This window comes from Neoarius graeffei, chromosome 20 (assembly GCF_027579695.1).
Source record: "Neoarius graeffei isolate fNeoGra1 chromosome 20, fNeoGra1.pri, whole genome shotgun sequence".
In the NCBI taxonomy this organism is placed as follows: domain Eukaryota; kingdom Metazoa; phylum Chordata; class Actinopteri; order Siluriformes; family Ariidae; genus Neoarius; species Neoarius graeffei.
Window position 1 is genome coordinate 55,964,463 of NC_083588.1, and position 25,947 is coordinate 55,990,409.

The 25,947-nt window shown below is 41.6% G+C and overlaps 1 protein-coding gene across 1 annotated transcript in view; it reads right to left on the reverse strand.

The window, feature by feature from the left end:
• Positions 1-25,947, reverse strand: part of asic2 (acid-sensing (proton-gated) ion channel 2) — a 435,019-nt gene that overhangs the window by 22,768 nt on the left and 386,304 nt on the right. The window contains exon 6 of the mRNA XM_060902047.1: positions 11,463-11,616. Within this exon, the coding sequence (XP_060758030.1) occupies positions 11,463-11,616 (154 nt within the window). The remainder of the gene's footprint in view (positions 1-11,462; positions 11,617-25,947) is intronic.

Sequence of the window (25,947 nt, forward strand, 5' to 3'; positions counted from 1 at the left end):
GACATGGCGGTGGGATTGAGGAGATCCTCAAAGTATTCCTTCCACCGCCCGACAATGTCCCCAGTCGAGGTCAACAGCTCCCCACCCGCACTGTAAACAGTGTTGGCAGAGTACTGCTTCCCCCTCCTGAGGCGCCGGACGGTTTGCCAGAATTTCTTCGAGGCCGACCGATAGTCCTTCTCCATGGCCTCCCCGAACTCCTCCCAGTTCCGAGTTTTTGCCTCCGCAACTGCCCGAGCTGCAGCACGCCTGGCCTGCCGATACCCGTCGGCTGCCTCAGGAGTCCCGGAGGTCAACATGGCCCGATAGGACTCCTTCTTCAGCTTGACGGCATCCCTTACTTCCGGTGTCCACCACCGGGTTCGGGGATTGCCGCCACGACAGGCACCGGAGACCTTGCGGCCACAGCTCCGAACAGCTGCGTCCACAATGGAGGTAGAGAACATGGTCCACTCAGACTCAATGTCCCCCGCCTCCCTCGGAAGCTGGGAAAAGCTCTCCCGGAGGTGGGAGTTAAAGACCTCCCCAACAGAGTGCTCGGCCAGACGTTCCCAGCAGACCCTCACCATACGTTTGGGCCTGCCAGGTCTGTCCAGCTTCCTCCTCCGCCAGCGGATCCAACTCACCACCAGGTGGTGATCAGTTGACAACTCAGCCCCTCTCTTCACCCGAGTGTCCAAGACATAGGGTCGGAGATCAGATGACACGACTACAAAGTCGATCATCGACCTCCGACCTAAGGTGTCCTGGTGCCACGTGCACTTATGGACACCCCTATGCTCGAACATGGTGTTCGTTATGGACAAACTGTGACTAGCACAGAAGTCCAATAACAAAACACCACTCGGGTTCAGATCGGGGAGGCCGTTCCTCCCAACCACGCCCCTCCAGGTGTCACTGTCATCGCCCACGTGAGCATTGAAGTCCCCCAGTAGCACAATGGAGTCCCCAGTCTGAGCACCCCTCAGTACCTCTCCCAGGGACTCCAAGAAGGCCGGATACTCTATACTGCTATTTGGCCCGTAGGCACAAACAACAGCAAGAGCCCTCTCCCCAATCCGAAGGCGCAGAGAGGCGACCCTCTCGTTCACTGGGGTAAACTCCAACACATGGCGGCTGAGCTGGGGAGCTATAAGGAAGCCCACACCAGCCCGCCGCCGCTCACCATGGGCGACTCCAGAGAAGTGGAAAGTCCAGCCCCTCTCGAGGAGCTGGGTTCCAGAGCCCAAGCTGTGCGTGGAGGTGAGCCCGACTATCTCTAGCCGGTACCTCTCAACCTCCCGCACAAGCTCAGGCTCCTTCCCCCCCAGCGAAGTGACATTCCATGTCCCAACAGCCAGCCGCTGTGTCCGGGGGTCAGGTCGTCGAGGCCCCTGCCTTCGACTGCCACCCAATCCACACTGCACCAAACCCCTACTGCTACCTCTGTGGGTGGTGAACCCACAGGAGGTCGGGCCCACGTCGCCTCTTCGGGCTGAGCCCGGCCGGGCCCCATGGGCAAAGGCCCGACCACCAAGCGCTCGCATACGAGCCCCAACCCCGGGCCTGGCTCCAGGGTGGGGCCCCGGCTGCGTCCTACCGGGCGACGTCACGGTCCTGGATTTTTTCTCCATAGGGGTTTTTTGGTGAACTGCTCTTGGTCTGGCCTGTCACCTAGGACCTGTCTGCCTTGGGAAACCCTAACAGGGGCATAATGCCCCCGACAACATAGCTCCTAGGATCATTCAAGCACACAAACCCCTCCACCACAATAAGGTGGCAGTTCTAGGAGGGGACTGTTTATAGTATTTTTTTTTAAATGTTGAATCATTTCATTTCATTATTTTTAAGCCATTTTTGGTCGACAGCGTTTCTTTACATGTGCCTAAGACTTTTGTACAGTACTATAGATTATTACCATTATGGCTGAGAATTAAACCATTACACAAACACATTTGAGCTTAAACACACTTGGTGAAAGGCAACACCATTTGTGCTTCCTATTTTTCAAGTCAAGTTTATCAAGAAAACTTGCACATCCTGTTAGCCTGGGGGTTTTTTTTCACACAAAAATTACATTTGTGTAATTTGCACCTTTGGGGAACTTTGTCCTTTGATAGGAATCTATGCCTAGTCTGGTTACTTTGAGCTTCTTCTCCAAAGGCAATCTCAAAAAGCAGAAATGAATTATTCTACCTACTATTGAATTTCACGATATAGACCGCAAAATGTTTTATGTATGTGAGCCCATTTATACCAGCTGACTCTGCCTGCATATGCCAAAAAAACCCAATTTAATACTTTGTACATCCTCCTTTTACTAGTAAAACAGCACTGAGTCTCTTGTATAACATTTTATAAGGTTGAAGATACACAGCAGGGCATCCGAGATCATTCCTCTTTACACAATCTCTCCAGATCATCCAGGGCCCGAGGCCCTCTCTTGTGCTCTCTCCTCTTCAGTTCAGCCTACAGGTTTCCACTGGGGTTCAGGTCAGGGGACTGAGACGGCCAGGGCAGAAGCTTGATTCTGTGCTCAGTGAACCACGTTTGTGTTGATTTGGACATACGCTTCGGATCATTGTCCTGTTGGAAGATCCAATGAAGACCCAGTTTTAGTTTCCTGGTAGAGGCAGAGGCAGCCAGATTCTGATTTAAAGGGGAACAGAGGGCAATATATAGAGTAAATATAACAATAAAACACACATTAACGAACCTTATTCGAGACTTACAAAAGTTTTTTGTTCTAAGGTTGGAAAGTAATAGTGTTCTGAAAGTAGCTCGAGCAAACTATTTCCGCAGTTTGAACAGCCCGCCATGATATTAATTTTATCCAATCAGAATGCACGTTCATTTTCTCTGCGTAACACTCATGACGTATGTACGTGCCCAGTTGTGTTGGCTCATTGAGGTTGGGAATAGCACGTGTGAAATACCTGTTTCTGCCTCTTGCGACGATTTCGCAAGTCCACGGGTGGCGCCTATCTCATTGCAGCAAATAAATTCTGCTGGACTCGTGAGCAACTCCACGTTACATTTTCCGCACGAGCACCACGCCGTGTCACCTGCACGCAGACGCTCTGCCCCACGCTCGCCATGCCCATGGTCAGCATCAGTCTCATCCTCGCCATCATCCGAGCTTTCTTCTCTTATTTCATCACCGGAGTCGAGCGTACCTCTCCTAGGTTCAAACTGGTACCCTTCTAAGCCATAGCCTGCTTGCAGTGTGTCTTGCGGGATCTCTTCGTATGATTCGACAGAGCTGTCGCTTTCACTTGATGCGCCCGGCGCCATGATTACACGCTTATCTCCGCTATTTCAGAGAGTTCCGCTAGTGCAGTGGGTAGCGCTGACGTCACGGTCTTTTAAAAATGGCGACTCTTGTGCGGTTTAGCGTATAAAGTATTCTATTTACAATTACCAAGATATTTCGTTGTTTTCTAGTATATAAATTTGATAGAATACTTAAGAATACGTTACTTTGTCACATCAGCAACTGTATATATTATATTTGGTACTCCTTTAAAATGTCCTGGGATTTCATGGAGTCCATGATGCCACAGACCCTAACAAGGTCTTTGGAGGAAAAACAGCTCCAAAACATCATAGAACTTCCAGCATATTTTACAGTAGGGATTGGGTTCTTTTCATTATAGCCATCCTTCTTTTTACGCCAAACCCACATTGAGTATTAATTACCAAAAAAGCTCCACTGTTGTTCCATCAGACCAGAGAACACGGTTCCAGTCAAAGTTGTTGTAGCATTTTGCAAACTTCACATGCTTACGTTTGTGGTTAACTGACATAAGATTTTTTTCTGGCACCTTCCAAATAATCTCTTGGCATGGAGGTGGAGTCTGATGGTGGTTCTGGAGACTTGGAAACCCCAAGATTTTACTTTTTCTTATAATTCACTAACAGTGATCCTTGGGGAAGTTTTGCCTCTTTTACCCTCCTCCTCACTGTACGTAGGGGCAAAATAAACTTGAGTCCTCTTCCAGGCGAGTTTGTAACACTTCCAGTTGGTGTCCACTTTTTTATGATTGTCCTAACAGGACATAGGAAATGGACATTTTCAGGTGAGGAGCTTTTTTTCTAACCATTCCCTGACTTATGAAGGTCAACACACTTCTCCGTCATTAAGTTTGTGTGTTCTCTCTCATCTTTCCCATGTTGAACGATGACTAAGGGAATTTGTCCTCTGTGTCACCTCATATGTGTTCCCCAGTTAAACAGGAAGGCATGGATTACAGCCTGAAAGTTCCTACACACTCCAATCAACTCAAAAATGCTGTACAGTTTAAATGGGAAACAAGCTTCAGTTACACTGTGTTCACTATCGTTTCCACACTGCAAAAACCCGGCTTACAAAAACAAGAAAAAAAGATAATAAAATTAGGAATATTTTACTTAAAATAAGCAAAATTATCTGCCAACAGAACAAGAAAATTTGACTTGGCAAGATTTTTAAAAACAAGTAAATATATCTAGCTTTAGAAACCCCACAGATGTGTTAAAACTAGTGTATTTATACTAAAAACAAGTAAAGTTGTACTACTCACTTTAACATGCTAGATACTTTGTCCCCCAACCAACAGTTTGACTATTTCATCTGGGCGTATTGGTGTGCTCTGTTTAAGTAAGTGTTTATACCAACTGACACCGCCAAATAAATCACAATCAAAACAACAAACCAATCCATTTTGTAGCCTATTTTTGTTGCCAGATTGACAATACAAAAATTAATTTCATTTACAGTGGTGCTTGAAAGTTTGTGAACCCTTTAGAATTTTCTATATTTCTGCATAAATATGACCTAAAACATCATCAGATTTTCACACAAGTCCTAAAAGTAGATAAAAAGAACTTGATTAAACAAATGAGACAAAAATATTATACTTGGTCATTTATTTATTGAGGAAAATGATCCAATATTACATATCTGTGAGTTGCAAAAGTATGTGAACCTTTGCTTTCAGTATCTGGTGTGACCCCCTTGTGCAGCAATAACTGCAACTAAACGTTTCCGGTAACTGTTGATCAGTCCTGCACACCGGCTTGGAGGAATTTTAGCCCGTTCCTCCGTACAGAACAGCTTCAACTCTGGGATGTTGGTAGGTTTTCTCACATGAACTGCTCTTCAGGTCCTTCCACAACATTTCGATTGGATTAAGGTCAGGACTTTGACTTGGCCATTCCAAAACATGAACTTTATTCTTCTTTAACCATTCTTTGGTAGAACGACTTGTGTGCTTAGGGTCGTTGTCTTGCTGCATGACCCACCTTCTCTTGAAATTCAGTTCATGGACAGATGTCCTGACATTTTCCTTTAGAATTCACTGGTATAATTCAGAATTCATTGTTCCATCGATGATGGCAAGCTGTCCTAGCCCAGATGCAGCAAAACAGGCCCAAACCATGATACTACCACCACCATGTTTCACAGATGGGATAAGGTTCTTATACTGGAATGCAGTGTTTTCCTTTCTCCAAACATAACGCTTCTCATTTAAACCAAAAAGTTCTATTTTGGTCTCATCCATCCACAAAACATTTTTCCAATAGCCTTCTGACTTGTCCACATGATCTTTAGCAAACTGCAGACGAGCAGCAATGTTCTTTTTGGAGAGCAGTGGCTTTCTCCTTGCAGCCCTGTCATACACACCATTGTTGTTCAGTGTTCTCCTGATGGTGGACTCATGAACATTAACATTAGCCAATGTGAGAGAGGCCTTCAGTTGCTTAGAAGTTACCCTGGGGTTCTTTGTGACCTCACCGACTATTACATGCCTTGCTCTTGGAGTGATCTTTGTTGATCGACCACTCCTGGGGAGGGTAACAATGGTCTTGAATTTCCTCTATTTGTACACAGTCTGTCTGACTGTGGATTGGTGGAGTCCAAACTCTTTAGAGATGGTTTTGTAACCTTTTCCAGCCTGATGAGCATCAACAACGCTTTTTCTGAGGTCCTCAGAAATCTCCTTTGTTCGTGCCATGATACACTTCCACAAACATGTGCTATGAAGATCAGACTTTGATAGATCCCTGTTCTTTAAATAAAACAGGGTGCCCACTCACACCTGATTGTCGTCCCATTGATTGAAAACACCTGACTCTAATTTCACCTTCAAATTAACTGCTAATCCTAGAGGTTCACATACTTTTGCCACTCACTGATATGTAATATTGGATCATTTTCCTCAATAAATAAATGACCAAGTATAATATTTTTGTCTCATTTGTTTAACTAGGTTCTCTTTATCTACTTTTAGGACTTGTGTGAAAAATCTGATGATGTTTTAGGTCATATTTATGCAGAAATATAGAAAATTCTAAAGGGTTCACAAACTTTCAAGCACCACTGTAGTTATCTGTTTTGTGTTAAGAGATTAAAAGAAAGGATAAGATGCTTGAAATGAGAAATTCTGACTTTGACAAACTTGTCATGGTTAATATAACACCGATGAAATTATGGTAATTCTCATTTTAAGACAGAACTTACTCATAACCAGTAATGCAATCTCAATAACAAGTTATAATACCTTATTAAGATAATTGAGGGGAAAAAATACTTAAAGTAAGTGAAATACTCTTACACAAACCTGCCTGGAAAGGAGAATTATCTTGGCAGACAAATAACAAGCATATTTTGTCTTGATTTAAGATATTTAATCTTGGTTAGATTTTACTTTTTGCAGTGCAGGAATGCCAATAACAGTGACGTGTTTTTGTTAAAAAAAAAAAAAAGATGCAAGAATTTCTTTTTCTGAATAAATTTATTTCAATTAAAGGTTGGATTTTTCTTATTTTTTCAGTGTGAGATGAAGCGACTTCACCAAAAGCTGTATTTTTATCCCATGCCACGAAGTGCGCAGGGGGATGTAGGAATGGAGTCCGTCCATCCGTCCGTCCGTTTCAATCTGGACAAGTTTTCTCAGAAACTACATAAGCTACATCAATGAAATTTTGCGTGCTCATATTACTATTCATGATCTAAATTGAGTTCGAAAATTATTTATGAGAGTACTATTTTCAGAGTTATGGCCCTTGATTTTCGTTATTGGACTTTGTACAAGTGGACTCAATCTGGACAAGTTTTCTTCGAAACTACATAAGCTACATCTGTGTACTCATATTACTGAAAAAAGCTGGGTAGCGTTTTATGAAGGTGTCATAGCACTTACAACATCATAAGGCAATATTAAAGCAATGAGCTTAGAAGGGGTGTAAGTGTTAAGTGGTCTTCATAAAATGCTCGTGGTTGGGGATAGTGATGACCATGTCTTCTTTTATATATAATTCTTTTTTCAGTAGTATAAGCACACAAAGTTTCACTGATGTAGCTTATGTATTTTCTGAGAAAACGTCCAGATTGAGTCCACAAACACTGGTTTTGTATATGAGTGATTCCACGCTTATGGGTACTGAAATGGGGACATGAACTTATTCACCTAAAACCATTTCTTTTTTTACCATCAGGTCACAAAACATGTAATCTTTAATGAATGATATGTTAAAAGAGAACTTTAATTTTCTGAGATGTAATAAAAACATATTTATATGCCAAAGTCAAGCCTATGAGTTCCAAAATGATGTCTGTTACATTACTTCTGTTACGATTGTCCATCTCGCGTCTGTTACAAATTAATTACAATCTAGCTCTATACCATGTTAATCTTATTGAAAGAATGTGTATGTTTATTCTACTACACATGTTTATTAATTATATTTGCTAAAACATCACCTTCCTATGTTTCAAAAAGTAATTCTACATTGTTAAAATTGAGAATATATATGTCCACTTCTGTTACGTTCTGACTTTGGCATATAAATATGTTTTTATTACATCTGAGAAAATTAAAGTTATCTTTTAACATATCATTCACTAAAGATTACATGTTTTGTGACCTGATGGTAAAAAAAAGAAATGGTTTTAGGTGAATTTTTAAAAATAAGTTCATGTCCCCATTTCAGTACCCATAAGCGTGGAATCACTCATATCTCATCTCATTATCTCTAGCCGCTTTATCCTGTTCTACAGGGCTGCAGGCAAGCTGGAGCCTATCCCAGCTGACTACAGGCGAAAGGCGGGGTACACCCTTGTTACCTATATTTTTATTATAAACAGACAATTTCATATTATTTGCAGTGCATATTATTTGCAGTGTGTCATTGTGTAATCTGTGTCTGTATAGTTGTTTTGTTTAGTATTTATTAGATGTGATAGAGTTAAACACTAGGGGGCCAGTTGTAGTAGTGTGAGGAAAGAGACTGGTTTCCGGGTTTTGAGACTGGTTTCTGGTTGGGACACGGATTGCACGGGCCATTTTTGGCGTCTCCTTCTTTTTCTACATCGTGGTCTCGCGAGCAAGCAAACACGAGTTACTTTCAGTCAGTCGCCTTTGGAATACACGGTTATCAAGTTGACCTGCAGTCTTGCGCTGCCGCTGCTCATCTCTTGTTCCTGTAGCTCGCACACACGGCCGGCGACCATTTTAGGAGCTGATGCAACGCGCAGTTCTCCATTAAACAATCTACTGTCGGAATTACACACCCTGATACACGTCAGGAATAATCCCTCTGGATTACATCGTGGATTCACCTCATCATCATCTCTCTGGACTCACCAACTGACTCGAGTCAGGCAGCTAAGGACATCATAACTCTCACCAGGCCTGTTGACGTCATACTAGTTGATATTTATAGCACATTATTATAAATATTTGTATATATTGTAATTTGTAAATATTGTTGTAGTTAACTTTATATGTATTATTTAGTGTAAATTTGTTCAAAATTAGTGCTGTTAAAAATGTCGCGTTATTATCGCGTTAACTTGACTCAATTTTAACGGCGATAATTTTTTATCGCGAGATTAACGCTCTGTGACATGATGTAGGTTTTTCATAAGCTTTTGAAACTGCCAGGAACTTGGAACAGAGACTTTGCTTAGAAAAACGATAGCAGCTAGACTGTAATGCCACGCCCCGCACAGGGTGGCGGTACTGAGCGATACAGTTGCAAACAGCCAACAAAGAAGAACCCAACTGAGCAGACAAGTTGAAATGGAAGCAGGACGAACACTTCTAGACGGAAAGTTTCAATTTAAAACATTAAAAGATGACTCGGTAGATAAAACTAAAGTAATTTGCACTTACTGCACAATGGTTTTTCATGTGACAAAAATGTGCGATTAAATTGCGATTAATCGCGAGTTAACTATGACAGTCGCAACATTAATCGCGATTAAATATTTTAATCGCTTGACAGCACTATTCAAAATATATTATTTTTCAAATACATATTGTTTTGTTATATGTCTGTTGGTTACCAAATTCTTTCTGTTACTAAGCTGTGATTTTCCTATTTCTATGAAAAGCTTAAATAATTACCAGTACGTAACAACCCTGGACAAGTCGCCAGGTCATCACAGGGCTGACACATAGACACAGACAACCATTCACACTCACATTCACACCTACGGTCAATTTAGAGTCACCAGTTAACCTAACCTGCATGTCTTTGGACTGTGGGGGAAACCGGAGCACCCGGAGGAAACCCACGCGGACACGGGGAGAACATGCAAACTCCACACAGAAAGGCCCTCGCCGGCCACGGGGCTCAAACCCGGATCTTCTTGCTGTGAGGCAACAGCGCTAACCACTACACCACCGTGCCGCCTGGTTTTTTATATATATATAAAAAAACAGTGTTTGGCTGGAAGATGGAACTCGTACCAGACTTCTAATAATAACAGATTTTCATGTCCAGCATCTCAGCAAAATGCCATTATAGACCTTATTGTTATTATGGGAACATGGATTGGAACATAGCCCCTGGTCAGAAACAATTACGAGACTGTATGAGACACGTCTAGACTGTCATCAAAATGGAACCCATTAGAAAAAAGCTGAGAAGCTTGAGCGTACCTTCATTATGTTTTTGTCAAACTCACGGATCAGTGATGTGTGTGTGAGAGAGAGTCCAATAGTCTGAATCTGACACCTGGTTTTATTTCACTAGCTATCTAATTTCTCAGATAATGTGTCTTCTCATTATTATTATTATTATTATTATTATTAACCCCGCCAACAGTAGTCGGAGGGGTTATTATTTTCACCTGCGTCAGTCTGTGTGTGTGTGTATCTGTCTGTCTGTCTGTCTGTCTGTGTGTCTGCAAGATATCTCAAGAACCAATGGATCGATTTGGACCAAATTTTGTACGTGTTGCCAATCACCCAGGAAGGAAACCATTAAATTTTGGAGGTCAAAGGTCAAAGGTCAAGGTCATGGCAGAACTTCGAAATTTTTGCCCAATGTATTTTAATAGGGAAAAGGCGGGGTTTGCACTCGTTAGAGTGTCCCTGTCTAGTTATTATTATTAATATTATTAATTGAATGGAAAACAGTGAATATGTTTGGTGGGGGGAAAAACGGACTATATATATAGATGATATTACACAGTTGTGCGAAGATATAAAGTTTACCTTCGAGTGGTGAACATGTTCACGAGTGAGTGAAGTGAACGAGTGAAAATATTTTCAACAAGAGAAGATAAACTTCATATCTTCGCACCACCATGTAATCTTCTTTATATTATATGGACACATTCACACACACACACAAAAAAATTACACAAGTTAATCAAAAGAATTTTCATTTTGAACTGGTTTGCCATTTTGACAACACACGTCTAGTTAATGGGAAAACACTGGGAGTGACGTCATCAGAGTGAAATATCGGGAATTGTTATCCATACAGGATGCTTTTTTGATGGAATAAAAACGTGTTCTATTCCCTTCTAGCAGGTTTCATTCATTTGGTTTGATAGCATGCAATATTGTTAGCATATCGCTTGTCTTACGGTACGTGTATTACGTCACTCTACCCAATGGAGAAGGAGGGTTGAATATGGTTTATGATATTGCCTGGTTGTCAAGACAACATGACGTCATATGTCAGAGATGTAAAACTTCTGCACTAGCGAGTGACTGTGACAATTTACAAACAAACATGGCCACCAGGTTTGCTTCGTTAAATACGGAAGATTTTGAGAGAATTTTGAAAGATAAAGACGTGTTGAACACCCAAAAAGAATGCATAATAATAATAATAATAATAATAATAATAATAATAATGTTTTTTTCATGGTATATCAGATATATTCCATTCCATATATCCCCAAACCCATCTGAGAGTACTGTATTGGCTACTTATTTTGCCAACAAAAACATCGCCACCAAATTTCAGTGCATGCACTGAAATTTTTTGCAACATTTTTGGCCAATCATGAGGTAGAGACACACTTAAAACCAACTCGCAAAGCTCGGAGAACATTCACCCTATATCGCACGATTGATGGCAATGCTACCGATTTTTCATCGCGAAGTATTTGCAAACCCATCACGAGCTATAGTGTGACCAGGGCCTTAGACATTTTTTGGGGGGACTAAAGTGAAACATTACTGGCTGTGAGCACTCACGTGATGTACTTCTCTGATCTGTTGAACTTCTTCTCCAGGTAGCGCGCTGACGTCTTGCTGGGGATCTTGACCATAGAGAGCTCTTTGTTGTAGCGGGTCATGTTGCACGGGTTCCTGCACATGCAGCTGCTGCCCTCCACTGAAGAAAGAGCGGCTGCACGGAGACAGCGAGAAAACAATGAAGAGACGGTCAATGAGAAAACGATGAGAGGTTTCAAAGATTTTTTTTTTTAAATGGCTTTATGTGCTTCGCTCATTTTTCAAGGCAACAAGAATTTTCTATTATTTTCTATGATATTTCAGTCTGGAGATCATTAAAGGGGAAGGGACGTCTTAAGAAAAACTCACTTTTTCAGTGCTTGTGCACACACAACTGGGTATCTGGAGTGTCTGCCAACCCGTACCGTATACTCTGAAATAAGACACCCATTTAGTTTCTTTTGGGCTGCTTATTTCAGAAAACACGCTTCAAGGAGACGTTCAGATTCACTTCCCCTTTCTATGTCACATATGGGGCTCATTAGAATAATCCCGTCCCCTCATCTGAATATCTCCGCTTGAGAATTCCTTTGGGAGTGAATATTCATTATGAAAGTGCTATTTGATTAGCTGGCAGAAGGGGGTGGGGGGTGGGATGAGCAGCGCCTCATTATCATTTAAAGGAACAGGCACTCAAATCAGCCATTTTGAACAGGGCTGTTTAGACAGGGTGAGAAGCGAGCCATGCATACATGTCAACCTTTGGTCAATCAAACCTGTATAATCAACCTCCAAAATCCGTATTTCCCTTATAAAATCCGTATAAGATGCAAATTAAAATAATTTACCTAAAATTTCAATGATAATTAACAATGATATATCCCAGTTACTTTTTATTCAATATTAATAACAATAAACCTTCAGAATGAATACAAAGCTCCAATGTTCGATAAAAACACAAAGTGTTATCAGCGTAGTTACGAAGGAAATACTTCGTTGTTTGGAGACAGGTTTCACCGAGCGGCTATTATGCGCGAGACTTCATATTAGCCACAAAGTCAGGAAAATCTGTTCGTAAAATTACGTTATAATGACCAAATACAATGAAAAGTATTTTTCCAGTCTCACCTGTGAAAGGTAATCCCATGTGATCTCGTTTGGACGGTAAACCTGTTGGTACAGTTAAACGCAGCACATGAATGAGGCATCTTTATTCTCGGGCGAGGATGACGTATGATTCTACGCAGAAGCCGGCGTCTATGACTTCCCGGTTGGCGGGATTCTCGCAATGCGGTGTGCGCATGATCAAAAGTGGAACGAAGTCTCGCTACCACAAGATAACGCGCGATTTCATAAGACTCTTTACTGGCTGTCTGTGGTGTACAGTACGTTTGTAAATGTTATGCGCTCTTATCATCGTGGGAATTGATTACAGCTCTAAATAAATATTGAAGTTTTTTTTTTAAAGAATCCGTATAACTTTATTTATATGCCCGTATACGACATTTATTGAATCAAATCCGTATAAAATACGGACATTCCGTATAGGTTGACATGTATGGCCATGGTGCTTTATCCTTGTGGTATTTTGACCAAAGCACATCACAAGCATTTCATTAAGACCTCAGGGGACTGTGTCAACTTGTGGAAAAGGGGTATGTCACTTTTAAGGTAAAACACTGTAGTGTTTTTGTGCTTTTCAAGCAAGTGCAATTTGCATATCAATTTGCTTCAATTATCATCTCATCTCATTATCTCTAGCCGCTTTATCCTGTTCTACAGGGTCGCAGGCAAGCTGGAGCCTATCCCAGCTGACTATGGGCGAAAGGCGGGGTACACCCTGGACAAGTCGCCAGGTCATCACAGGGCTGACACATAGACACAGACAACCATTCACACTCACATTCACACCTACGGTCAATTTAGAGTCACCAGTTAACCTAACCTGCATGTCTTTGGACTGTGGGGGAAACCGGAGCACCCGGAGGAAACCCACGCGGACACGGGGAGAACATGCAAACTCCGCACAGAAAGGCCCTCGCCGGCCACAGGGCTCGAACCCGGACCTTCTTGCTGTGAGGCGACAGCGCTAACCACTACACCACCGTGCTGTCCTGAGAGTTAAGTGTCTTGCTAAAAACAAACAGTGGTAGCTTGGCAATGCTAGGATTCGTAATGATAACCTTCCAAGCAGTCGCCCAGTTCCCAATTTAATGTCCTGTATATGTTGCTTATTCTGTTTATTTTGTATTTTATGTTATTGTTTTAGGCGGCACGGTGGTGTAGTGGTTAGCGCTGTCGCCTCACAGCAAGAAGGTCCGGGTTCGAGCCCCGTGGCCGGCGAGGGCCTTTCTGTGCGGAGTTTGCATGTTCTCCCCGTGTCCGCGTGGGTTTCCTCCGGGTGCTCCGGTTTCCCCCACAGTCCAAAGACATGCAGGTTAGGTTAACTGGTGACTCTAAATTGACCGTAGGTGTGAATGTGAGTGTGAATGGTTGTCTGTGTCTATGTGTCAGCCCTGTGATGACCTGGTGACTTGTCCAGGGTGTACCCCGCCTTTCGCCCGTAGTCAGCTGGGATAGGCTCCAGCTTGCCTGCGACCCTGTAGAAGGATAAAGCGGCTAGAGATAATGAGATGAGATGAGATGAGATGTTATTGTTTTAGGAGGCACGGTGGTGTAGTGGTTAGCGCTGTCGCCTCACAGCAAGAAGGTCCGGGTTTGAGCCCCGGGGCCGGCGAGGGCCTTTCTGTGTGGAGTTTGTATGTTCTCCCCGTGTCCGCGTGGGTTTCCTCCGGGTGCTCCGGTTTCCCCCACAGTCCAAAGACATGCAGGTTAGGTTAACTGGTGACTCTAAATTGACCGTAGGTGTGAATGTGAGTGTGAATGGTTGTCTGTGTCTATGTGTCAGCCCTGTGATGACCTGGCGACTTGTCCAGGGTGTACCCCGCCTTTCGCCCGTAGTCAGCTGGGATAGGCTCCAGCTTGCCTGCGACCCTGTAGAAGGATAAAGCGGCTAGAGATAATGAGATGAGATGTTATTGTTTTAAGATTGCTATATGTGCTTGTGTAGCACTGTATTGTTTTATCATGCTAGTTTGTAGTCTTATGGTACTTGAGACCCGCCTTGAATCAATGGCCTCAGTTTCGGTGTCAGAAAAAGTTAACGCTGGCTAAAACAGAAAGGTGTCAGCATTTACTTTTTCAGCAGTTTGTGCTACAGTAGCTCTTCTGTGGGATTGGACCATATGGGCTAGCCTTTGTGCACCATGCGAATCAGTGAGCCTTTGACACCCATGACCCTGCCGCTGGTTCACCAGTTGTCCTTTGGATCCTTGGACCACTTTTGGTAGGTACTAATCACTGCATACCAGGAACACACCACAAGATGTGCCATGTTGGAGATGCTCAGACCCAGTCATCTAGCCATCACAATTTGGCCCTTGTCAAAGTCGGTCAGATCCTTACGCTTGCCCATTTTTCCTGCTTCCAACACATCAACTTCGAGAACTGACTGTCCTCTTGCTGCCTAGTATATCCCACCCCTTGACAGATGCCACTGTAATGAGATATTTAACAGTTATTCCACAAAATCGAGTTGTACATGAGCTGATAGTCAATGAGGCGCGTAGCACCAAGTCGGCTATAAGCCATGTATGATGAGACTGAGTGGAATAACTGTTTTATTCTATCCACATTCACTGGATTTTGAGAAACAGAGCATTTTTATTTTTATTCTTTGCAAATTCAATAAATAAACCTTTACACAAAACGTATGACAAAATAATTTCCGCTTAGAATGTAAACAAACCGGCGAAATGACAGTCACAATTTGTGAAAAATGCTTTAATAATAATAATTCTTGAATTTTTTTTAAAAAAATATGTTCTTACCATCAAATACTTTTATTCCATATTTTGTTGCTTTTTTTTTGTATTTTTGGGGATTTGTTTTTGAGTAGAGTTTTTATTTCATCCTCGATTGGTTCAGCAACACGCTCCGCCATTTTGTTTTTCTCTACTCACAATATATTATATGAGCTGATATCCTAGTAGTAGAGGAGCCAATCAGAGCACACGATTGCTCATATCTAGTGAATGTAGACATAATAGGATTTATTCTCAAAATCTAGTATTTAATTTTTTTAATTTTTAATTTCAGGGGTTTTAAAGGAGAACTGAAGTCATTTTTAAACTTGCTTTATTTCTTAATTAATGTATTATTGAATTACGTTTTCGGTTTTAGTAACCTTATATTGTGACTCGTATTGGCAATTAATTGCAATTAAATATTATACTTATCGGCCTATTCGGTTTTTAGCCGTGTTGAATTGAGTTCGTTTGGTCCACGGCAGGCGTCGCTTATCCGCGCGATCTTCACGAGACTTGTGCGAGACTTCGGAACGTGAAGCGTCAGCCAGGTGTCAGTGCCGCCATTTTGAAAACTGTTTTCCAAATGAAATATTGCACAAAAACGAGTTTAAATGACAGTTACTGCGTACTTTTTTCAAACTTTCCTGATTGCTATCAAAACAAACAAAACTTCCGGATTGATTACGTCAGCATTCGAAAGAGGGCACGCGCGTCTTTTGACAACGTTGGCAGATGTCGGTCGCTTTGATTTCCGCTGTACGTTTTACTTCCGTCCTACGATGTCTCGCACAGGTCTCAGCGAATCTCGTTTACGGCTGTCGCTTTGACATATGGACTGATATATTACATAGCGTATTTCAAACACTCATAACTTGCTATAGCAGTGACAAAATAGCGATCAAAAATGCATTCCGATATTTAATAAATAGAATTTTGATAATAAAAAATTTGCCTTCAGTTCTCCTTTAATTTCAAAATACTTCATTTTCTTATGTTTAAAAATAGTATAGCACAAGTATGTGTCCTGCCCAGCTGTATTTGGTCTCAGAAAGTTCTATGAGACAAAACAAATTTGAGGTTATTTTCCATTGTGTTTACCTGCTGTGTGCTTAAATCAAAAGAAATATGCTGTTGCATTTATTTAAAAAAAGACAATTTTTTGTCTCAGTGGCAAGCTCTGTGTCATTTAATTTCCCTCACTCATGCTCCATAACCTCCCAGTGCATTGATATGAAACAGGATTACACTGCAGTGGTGGCTAGAAGAATGGCATAGGAGGTCCTAAGTGTCCTGTGTACTTACAGTGGTGCTTGAAAGTTTGTGAACCCTTTAGAATTTTCTATATTTCTGCATAAATATGACCTAAAACATCATCAGATTTTCACTCAAGTCCTAAAAGTAGATCAAGAGAACCCATTTAAACAAATGAGACAAAAATGTTATACTTGGTCATTTATTTATTGAGGAAAATGATCCAATATTACATATCTGTGAGTGGCAAAAGTATGTGAACCTCTAGGATTAGCAGTTAATTTGAAGGTGAAATTAGAGTCAGGTGTTTTCAATCAATGGGATGATAATCAGGTGTGAGTGGGCACCCTGTTTTTTATTTAAAGAACAGGGATCTATCAAAGTCTGATCTTCACAACACATGTTTGTGGAAGTGTATCATGGCATGAACAAAGGAGATTTCTGAGGACCTCAGAAAAAGCGTTGTTGATGCTCATCAGGCTGGAAAAGGTTACAAAACCATCTCTAAAGAGTTTGGACTCCACCAATCCACAGTCAGACAGATTGTGTACAAATGGAGGAAATTCAATACCACTGTTACCCTCCCCAGGAGTGGTTCACCAACAAAGATCACTCCAAGAGCAAGGCGTGCAATAGTCAGAAAGGCCACAAAGGACCCCAGGGTAACTTCTAAGCAACTGAAGGCCTTGCTCAAATTGGCTAATGTTAATGTTTATGAGTCCACCATCAGGAGAACACTGAACAACAATGGTGTGCATGGCAGGGTTGCAAGGAGAAAGCCACTGCTCTCCAAAAAGAACATTGCTGCTCATCTGCAGTTTGCTAAGCATCACGTGGACAATCCAGAAGGCTATTGGAAAAATGTTTTGTGGACGGATGAGACCAAAATAGAACTTTTTGGTTTAAATGAGAAGCATTATGTTTGGAGAAAGGAAAACACTGCACTCCAGCATAAGAACCTTATCCCATCTGTGAAACATGGTGGTGGTAGTATTTGGGCCTGTTTTGCTGCATCTGGGCCAGCACAGCTTGCCATCATTGATGGAACAATGAATTCTGAATTATACCAGCGAATTCTAAAAGAAAATGTCAGGACATCTGTCCATGAACTGAATCTCAAGAGAAGGTGGGTCATGCAGCAAAACAATAACCCTAAGCACACAAGTCATTCTACCAAAGAATGGTTAAAGAAGAATAAAATTAATGTTTTGGAATGGCCAAGTCAAAGTCCTGACCTTAATTCAATCAAAATGTTGTGGAAGGACCTGAAGTGAGCAGTTCATATGAGGAAGCCCATGTGAGGTGTTCTGTACGGAGGAATGGGCTAAAATTCCTCCAAGCCGGTGTGCAGGACTGATCAACAGTTACCAGAAATGTTTAGTTGCAGTTATTGCTGCACAAGGGGGTCATACCAGATACTGAAAGCAAAGGTTCACATACTTTTGCCACTCACAGATATGTAATATTGGATCATTTTCCTCAATAAATAAATGACCAAGTATAATATTTTTGTCTCATTTGTTTAACTGGGTTCTCTTTATCTACTTTTAGGACTTGTGTGAAAATCTGATGATGTTTTAGGTCCTATTTATGCAGAAATATAGAAAATTCTAAAGGGTTCACAAACTTTCAAGCACCACTGTATCTGTAAAATGATAATACCAGAGTAGATGGGTTTATTTTAGTTAATTCAGTAGAAGCTTCTTGTCAGGTTAGGAAGATAGTACAACCAGCAAAAATTAACACATCTAATCAACACGTCGGCTCTCGGACTTGACATTGACTCGGCCATGTGTGGTGTTGGTCTTTTGTTCTTGCCCCCACCATACTCACTTTTGTCTCTGATGTTGCACTCTCAATCAGACATAACTCCATCTTCCTTTCGGCAACTTTATTCTCCTTGGTTCTGTATTTCTCTTTCACAAAGAAATTGTGACGCTCACACAACCCTGCCGACTCAGCTCGGCTCTACTCTTTTCTGGACAGCACACACTGATGACATCTCTTGGCAATAACATGAGGGAGAATAATACAGAATATTTGAATAATGGAACTGCAATAAAATGAAAATGTATTTTCCTTTCGCTACCTTATCTATTCCAGTTCCTTGAAATGTATAATGTTTAAAATATCTCTAGGTTGCAACACCAACTCCATTGGTCATGGTCTTGAAACTTTCACCCTTTTCATCTTTTTAGTTATGACCCCTGCCCTTTCTCCACATTATTTTCAGCTTGATGGATAATGATCAAGTATACAATATGCTCTCGATAGCACTGGCTTGACTGCTTTATTAGCATTCGCGAACACTACTGATGAACGTTACACCGGCTGGAAGGTGACTTCACTGCTGCGCTGACAGTGCCGACTCACGGTTAAGCCTACGCTGGCCTTCGAGAAGGCCTAGGGCGATAAATTTTATGTCCCTCCCACTATAAATTAAAATCTGATTGGTAAATTCACCCGTCACTTCCTACATAAACATACACTGCCATGGCCTTCTGTCCCGGCAATGAAGTCCTAACCAATGAGTGACCAGCTCTAAACTCTTCTCAGCCTGGAGACAACAAACAAAACAATCTCATTGGATAACTTTATTTTAATGTATTCAGGACAGTAACCCTTTCATTTCTGAAGCAAATTTGATAGAAAATGAGGCCAAATTAGAATTAGAAGAGGAGAATTATAATAAAATTATGAAAGAAATTAAAGAGTGAAAGAAATTAAAGATAACATTTGAAACGCTGATATGTTTGGGCCTTCTCTGAATGCCTAGAAGGCCCTGATAGCCGATGAGGCGCGTAGCACTGAATTGGCTATAAGCCATATGAGACAAGATTGAATGGAATAACCGTTTTATTCTATCCACATTCACGAGATTTTGAGAAACAGAGCATTTTTATTTTTTGCAAATTCGATAATTATTTTGTAAATTTTGTACAAAATCTCATCTCATCTCATTATCTCTAGCCGCTTTATCCTTCTACAGGGTCGCAGGCAAGCTGGAGCCTATCCCAGCTGACTACGGGCGAAAGGCGGGGTACACCCTGGACAAGTCGCCAGGTCATCACAGGGCTGACACATAGACACAGACAACCATTCACACTCACATTCACACCTACGGTCAATTTAGAGTCACCAGTTAACCTAACCTGCATGTCTTTGGACTGTGGGGGAAACCGGAGCACCCGGAGGAAACCCACGCGGACACGGGGAGAACATGCAAACTCCGCACAGAAAGGCCCTCGCCGGCCATGGGACTCGAACCCGGACCTTCTTGCCGTGAGGCGACAGCGCTAACCACTACACCACCGTGCCACCCAACCAGTGAAATGACAGTAGCAATTTGTGAAAAATCCGATAATAATAATTGTTGAAAAAAAAAAAAAAGATGCGTTCTTACCATCAAATACTTTCATTCCATATTTTGTCGCTTTTTTGTATTTTTTGGGGTTTTGTTTTCAAGTAGAGTTTTTATTTTGTCCTTGGTTGGTTCAGCAGCACACTCCGACATTTTGTTTTTCTCTACTCACGGTATGTGAGCTGATAGCCTTGTAGTAGAATAGCCAATCAGAGCGCGTGATTGCTCATATCCAGTGAATGTGGATAGAATAGTGTCTGTTATTGCACCTTGTGCTGTCTAAACAATGTAATTACAGCTCAGAAAAACTAAGATTACGCAGCCTGATAATAATCGTGATGCAGTTTTTATTTCAGTGATTTGAATCTTTATAAATTTGAATTCAGATTTATTATTGCACAATATATCATCCATCCATCCATTATCTGTAGCCGCTTATCCTGTCCTACAGGGTCGGCGGCAAGCTGGAGCCTATCCCAGCTGACTACGGGCGAGAGGCGGGGTACAACCTGGACAAGTCGCCAGGTCATCACAGGGCTGACACATAGACACAGACAACCATTCACACTCACATTCACACCTACGGTCAATTTAGAGTCACCAGTTAACCTAACCTGCATGTCTTTGGACTGTGGGGGAAACCGGAGCACCCGGAGGAAACCCACACGGACACGGGGAGAACATGCAAACTCCGCACAGAAAGGCCCTCGCCGGCCACGGGGCTCGAACCCGGACCTTCTTGCTGTGAGGCGACAGCACTAACCACTACACCACCGTGCCGGCCACACAATATATCATTCCATGCCTATTTAGAAACAAAACAAAAGCGTCTGAATATTTATTTCCCCTCACTATAAATAAGGAGGCGCAGCTGCGAAAGCAACTTGGAGAAAATTGTGAAAAATGATACTTTTTAAAAGCTAAACTCTTCCTTTAAGACTCGGCTGACATTTAGCCATCATTCACCATGAAACCCATTCTACAATATGAACGGTCCCAGAGTTCCACTTTGTAAAGTTCAATATTTCGACCAGGTTAAACCCTGAGCTTCTGAAACACTTTTAAGGTGAATGCAGGGCTGTATTTTCACCCGCGTGGTTTTTCTTGTCCTAAATAACGCAGCTTCACTTCATTTCATCAGATAACTTCAGGTTTTGTTTATGATTCATCTGCATGCTGGAAGCATAAATCCTTTCGCTGATATCTAACCCACACCCCCAATTATAATTCACTCAAAACCTCGAGCTACGACCTGACCTTTCTCAGTGACATTTTAAAAACTATACTCCTCCTCTGCCTCTGTCTCACCTCCTGCTTCTACTTTTTAACTTCTTATCTATAGTTTTCTGCTTTAACTGTCCTCTTATTCCCTCCGGTCCTAATGTCTGAGCTACCATCAAGAAGGGCACAAGAGGAAATTATGCATTCATTTCGGACAAAATGAAGATGATAACGAAATCTTATACCTTTTAATGCGTTTGATTTATCTATTCATTCATTACTGCAAGTAAAAAAAATAGCAAATACTGTATGTCAGGGGGGGCACGGTGGTGTAGTGGTTAGCGCTGTCGCCTCACAGCAAGAAGGTCCTGGGTTCGAGCCCCATGGCCGGCGAGGGCCTTTCTGTGTGGAGTTTGCATGTTCTCCCCGTGTCCACGTGGGTTTCCTCCGGGTGCTCCGGTTTCCCCCACAGTCCAAAGACATGCAGGTTAGGTTAACTGGTGACTCTAAATTGACCGTAGGTGTGAATGTGAGTGTGAATGGTTGTCTGTGTCTATGTGTCAGCCCTGTGATGACCTGGCGACTTGTCCAGGGTGTACCCCGCCTTTCGCCCGTAGTCAGCTGGGATAGGCTCCAGCTTGCCTGCGACCCTGTAGAACAGGATAAAGCGGCTAGAGATAATGAGATGAGATGAGACTGTATGTCAGGTAAGGAATAAAACACTTTGGGGGAATGCTGTGGCAGGAAAATAATCAGGGTGTGATCTGACACAATTCAACACTGCATGGAATTAATTCCCACCCAAAGATTATTATTTTCTAATAAACGCATGTCACATTGTCTTTTTATACCACAGTAATTTTCTGTGAATGCTGTTTTTTTTATCCATGTATATTTAAATATTATGTTTATTACATATGTATATTATATACACACACACGCCTATTTTATGTAATTTTACAATTACCTAATATTTAATATTATTTAACCATTGCATAATATCTATATCTAAATATTATAATTAATCCATGTATATAATAATTACATATTTACATTTAAATATTTATTTGATAATCTAAATTATTTTATGCCATGATTATATTGAAATATTCTATTTAATACATGCATATAATATTTACACATTTACATTTAAATATTACATTTATGACATACATATAATAATTACATAATATTTACATTTTAATATTTCGTAATTTAATAATTGTTTGATGTAATTTAATAATTACAAAATATTTCTATTTAAATATTACGTTTAAATTAAATATTTAAATTTAAACGTTGTGCAACTTCCACGAAACAAGTTCCTCTTACAACTTATGCTATAGCCGCTATAAACCGTCGTTCCTTCAGCAGCCTCTCTTATTTCTTTCTTGATGTTAATCCTATAAACAAATGCATCTTGTCGTATTACCACAGGAAACCCAAACCTGCGGATGAAAACTTAAACACACTTTCTAAAATGTTATTTACAGTATTATTGATCTTAGATTACGAGGAGCGTCTGTCGTGTATGAGCTGTTACTACAGAAATGATTAAAACGAGCTGGAACTTCTGTCAGAGCTGCCATTACAGGAAATTATTCCGTATCATTATTCAGTCCGAGACGTCCTTGAGGGAAGTGACATCATTAAGAAAGTTTAAATAAAGGCCTCTGCAAAGTAGTTTTTGAGCATGTTTTGCTGAAATAGTCTCTCTCGAAAAGGAAAAAGGAAGAAGAAAAACTTACTTTATCTCATGTATATTATTATTTTTAGTGGTGTGATTTTCATTAACCCTTGAAATCGAAGTTAATCTGTTTTAGCTTCTTGTACTTCAGTTGTAGATTTTTCTTTTGATGGTCTGTAATCTGCTGACTTGATTAGCCGGACCCGTGTTCTTTACCTTTATTCACAGTTACACTTTATTTAATGGGTTGATATAAACCACTCCACTAACTTGTGTTTTTCATACTTTATATTACACTAGCAGGTTACCCGGCGTTGCCCGGGTTTTGTAAAATTTTGGGTCGCCCCCAGACTTCCATGTCAAATTTTGTGAAGATCTGTTGAGAAATGGTGATGTTAACCCAAGACAAACAAAAATTCAAACATCCACCATGCAGGGGCCCACTGGGGACCCCATGGGGCCCAAATATGGAATTTCTGAGTTCTGCCAAATTGTGGCCATCTCCTGTACCCGTTTGCCAAGTTTAATGAAGACCTGTTGAGAGTTTGTGTTGATAAATGTAACGTGAAAGGCATTGAGGGAGGGGGTGGATGGATGTTGTGCCCCCCCAAGGGACCTCCATGGGGCCCATACATGACTTCTGTTTATATCTGCAAAATTCCGGGTCATCCCTGGACCTACTTGGCAAATTTGGTGAAAATCTGTCGAGAAATGGCGACGTTGGCTCAAAACAAACAAACAAACAAACAAACTTTGCTGCTTATTATATAGATCATTTTTATTGTTTTTAATTGATTTATATTTTTGAGGACGGGGTGGCACGGTGGTGTAGTGGTTAGCGCTGTCGCCTCACAGCAAGAAGGTCCGGGTTCGAGCCCCGTGGCCGGCGAGGGCCTTTCTGTGTGGAGTTTGCATGTTCTCCCCGTGTCCGCGTGGGTTTCCTCCGGGTGCTCCGGTTTCCCCCACAGTCCAAAGACATGCAGGTTAGGTTAACTGGTGACTCTAAATTGACCGTAGGTGTGAATGTGAGTGTGAATGGTTGTCTGTGTCTATGTGTCAGCCCTGTGATGACCTGGCGACTTGTCCAGGGTGTACCCCGCCTTTCGCCCGTAGTCAGCTGGGATAGGCTCCAGCTTGCCTGCGACCCTGTAGAACAGGATAAAGCGGCTAGAGATAATGAGATGAGATGAGATATTTTTGAGGACCCTTCTGTAAATCACTATGATGTTGGCATCATCAATAAAGGTCATTATTCATTCATTCATTCATCATCCGACCAATCAGAATCGAGAATTCAAAAGCACTGTTATATCAGATAATAACAGTGAACAAAACTCTAACTTAGACGTCCGCCCTTTACTTTAAGAAATGCTTTTTATAGCATTTGGATCCTCTCAGCTGTAACATTCAGCCCACGCTTCACTTCTGCCTGACATCTCTGTCCTCACTCTGCCAGATTACTTTGCCACTCTTCGCCCATTGTCCTTGACATCTTTTTTTTAACGCTGTCAGATGTCTCTCACACACACACTGTTGTCTCGTCTGGAAAATGAGAACAGTATTGTGACAAAACTTCTTTCTTCTGGTTCTTCACACTATTGATTGTACGTCGTGCTTTGGACTGTTATCTTGTTGCAGGATTAAGGGTGCATTAAGCTAATGCCTGGCCTGGGGGTGATGAATATACACCATCAACCAACAATATACAGCTCCAAAGAACATTTAAACATCCAACTGTCTATGTTGAAGGTTAGATGAAGAGATACAGAGATAAAGAAGGAATCCGACTTATCCATTAACACAAAGTTGCATGATAGGAGATATTTTAACGCCTACATGTTAAAAATAAAAAAATAAAGTCTTGGTAACACTTTCTACACATTTTCTTGATACTGCCAGTCAGTCACACTGGTCATACATCCAGTACTCCGTATCTATGTGAGGCTTTACGGCTTCAAAAGCACAAAATGGAGGAAGGGAGATACGGTGGATTTGGCAGTCCATCACTCTGTTTGTATTTTTGCCAGAGTGCGGAAATAGCTGTGGTTCATGTTGAAGGCTTGAGGCTCATTTTGCAAAGAGTTTTTTTTTTTTTTAATCTAACACTATTGAACTCCCAATTGTTTATCGACTGTACAGAAACTAACTAAATAAATAAATACCTTTCCTCAAAGCGCTGGAGTTCGATCTCGACTCTTCTAGCTACGCTAATACTTATGTAGCGCTGTATTTATTTTGAGCACGTGGAAGTGAAACACAAGCTTGTCATTTTATTCTTATACTCATTTTAAACAACAAAGAGATACAGTATAAGCCATACAATATTCTCATTCTCAAAACTAATCAACAAAGAGGCATCCTGCTAATTAAAAGAGATGGGTTTTGCTGGGTGTGTTCTCAAAATTGTAATAAATAATTAAAGCCGCAAGCGGCCTCGACGGGCCCTCGCGCCAGCGGCCAAGGGGGGCGGGGGCATGCGTCCCCGCGAAATACCTTCCACAGCTTCTTCGGCAAGAGACATTACTCCCGCAATGGCGACAAAGAACAGAATTGGACACATGGCAACGATAGGGTCTCGCACTGTACGGTGCTCGGGCCCTAATAATAATAGCGCCCTAATAAGGGTCTTGTAAAGAGTTTGCTTGCCAAGTTTGACAAATCAGAAGCTGCAATATCATTTTTGCCATAACCAGCACCCCCAGGGGCGAAAGTGCACAAAATTAGGCGTACATGTCAGGTGAGCTATGAAGAGTTTGCATATGAAGTTTGATGACAATTGAGTAAATAGAAGATGAGATATAGATTTTTGAAGAATAAAATTTTTGGTTTTTCCCATGTCAGTAGGTGGCGCTATGCTGTACATGAGCGATTATGAGTTGGAAAAATAAGTGTCTACAACAGCAACGCACTATCACAAGGTAGTGGTGTGAAGGAAAAGCATTATGGAATCATTTACCAAAAACCCGGTTTGGAGCAATTGCGTTGGCCAAAAACAGCGCCCCCCATGGACGAAAATTCCCAAAATGTGGTATACATGACATGGGAGGTAGTAAGAGGGTGGCCGTGAAGTTTGACCAAATTTGAGGAAAGACTGGAATTTTTGCCCAAAAATAGCGC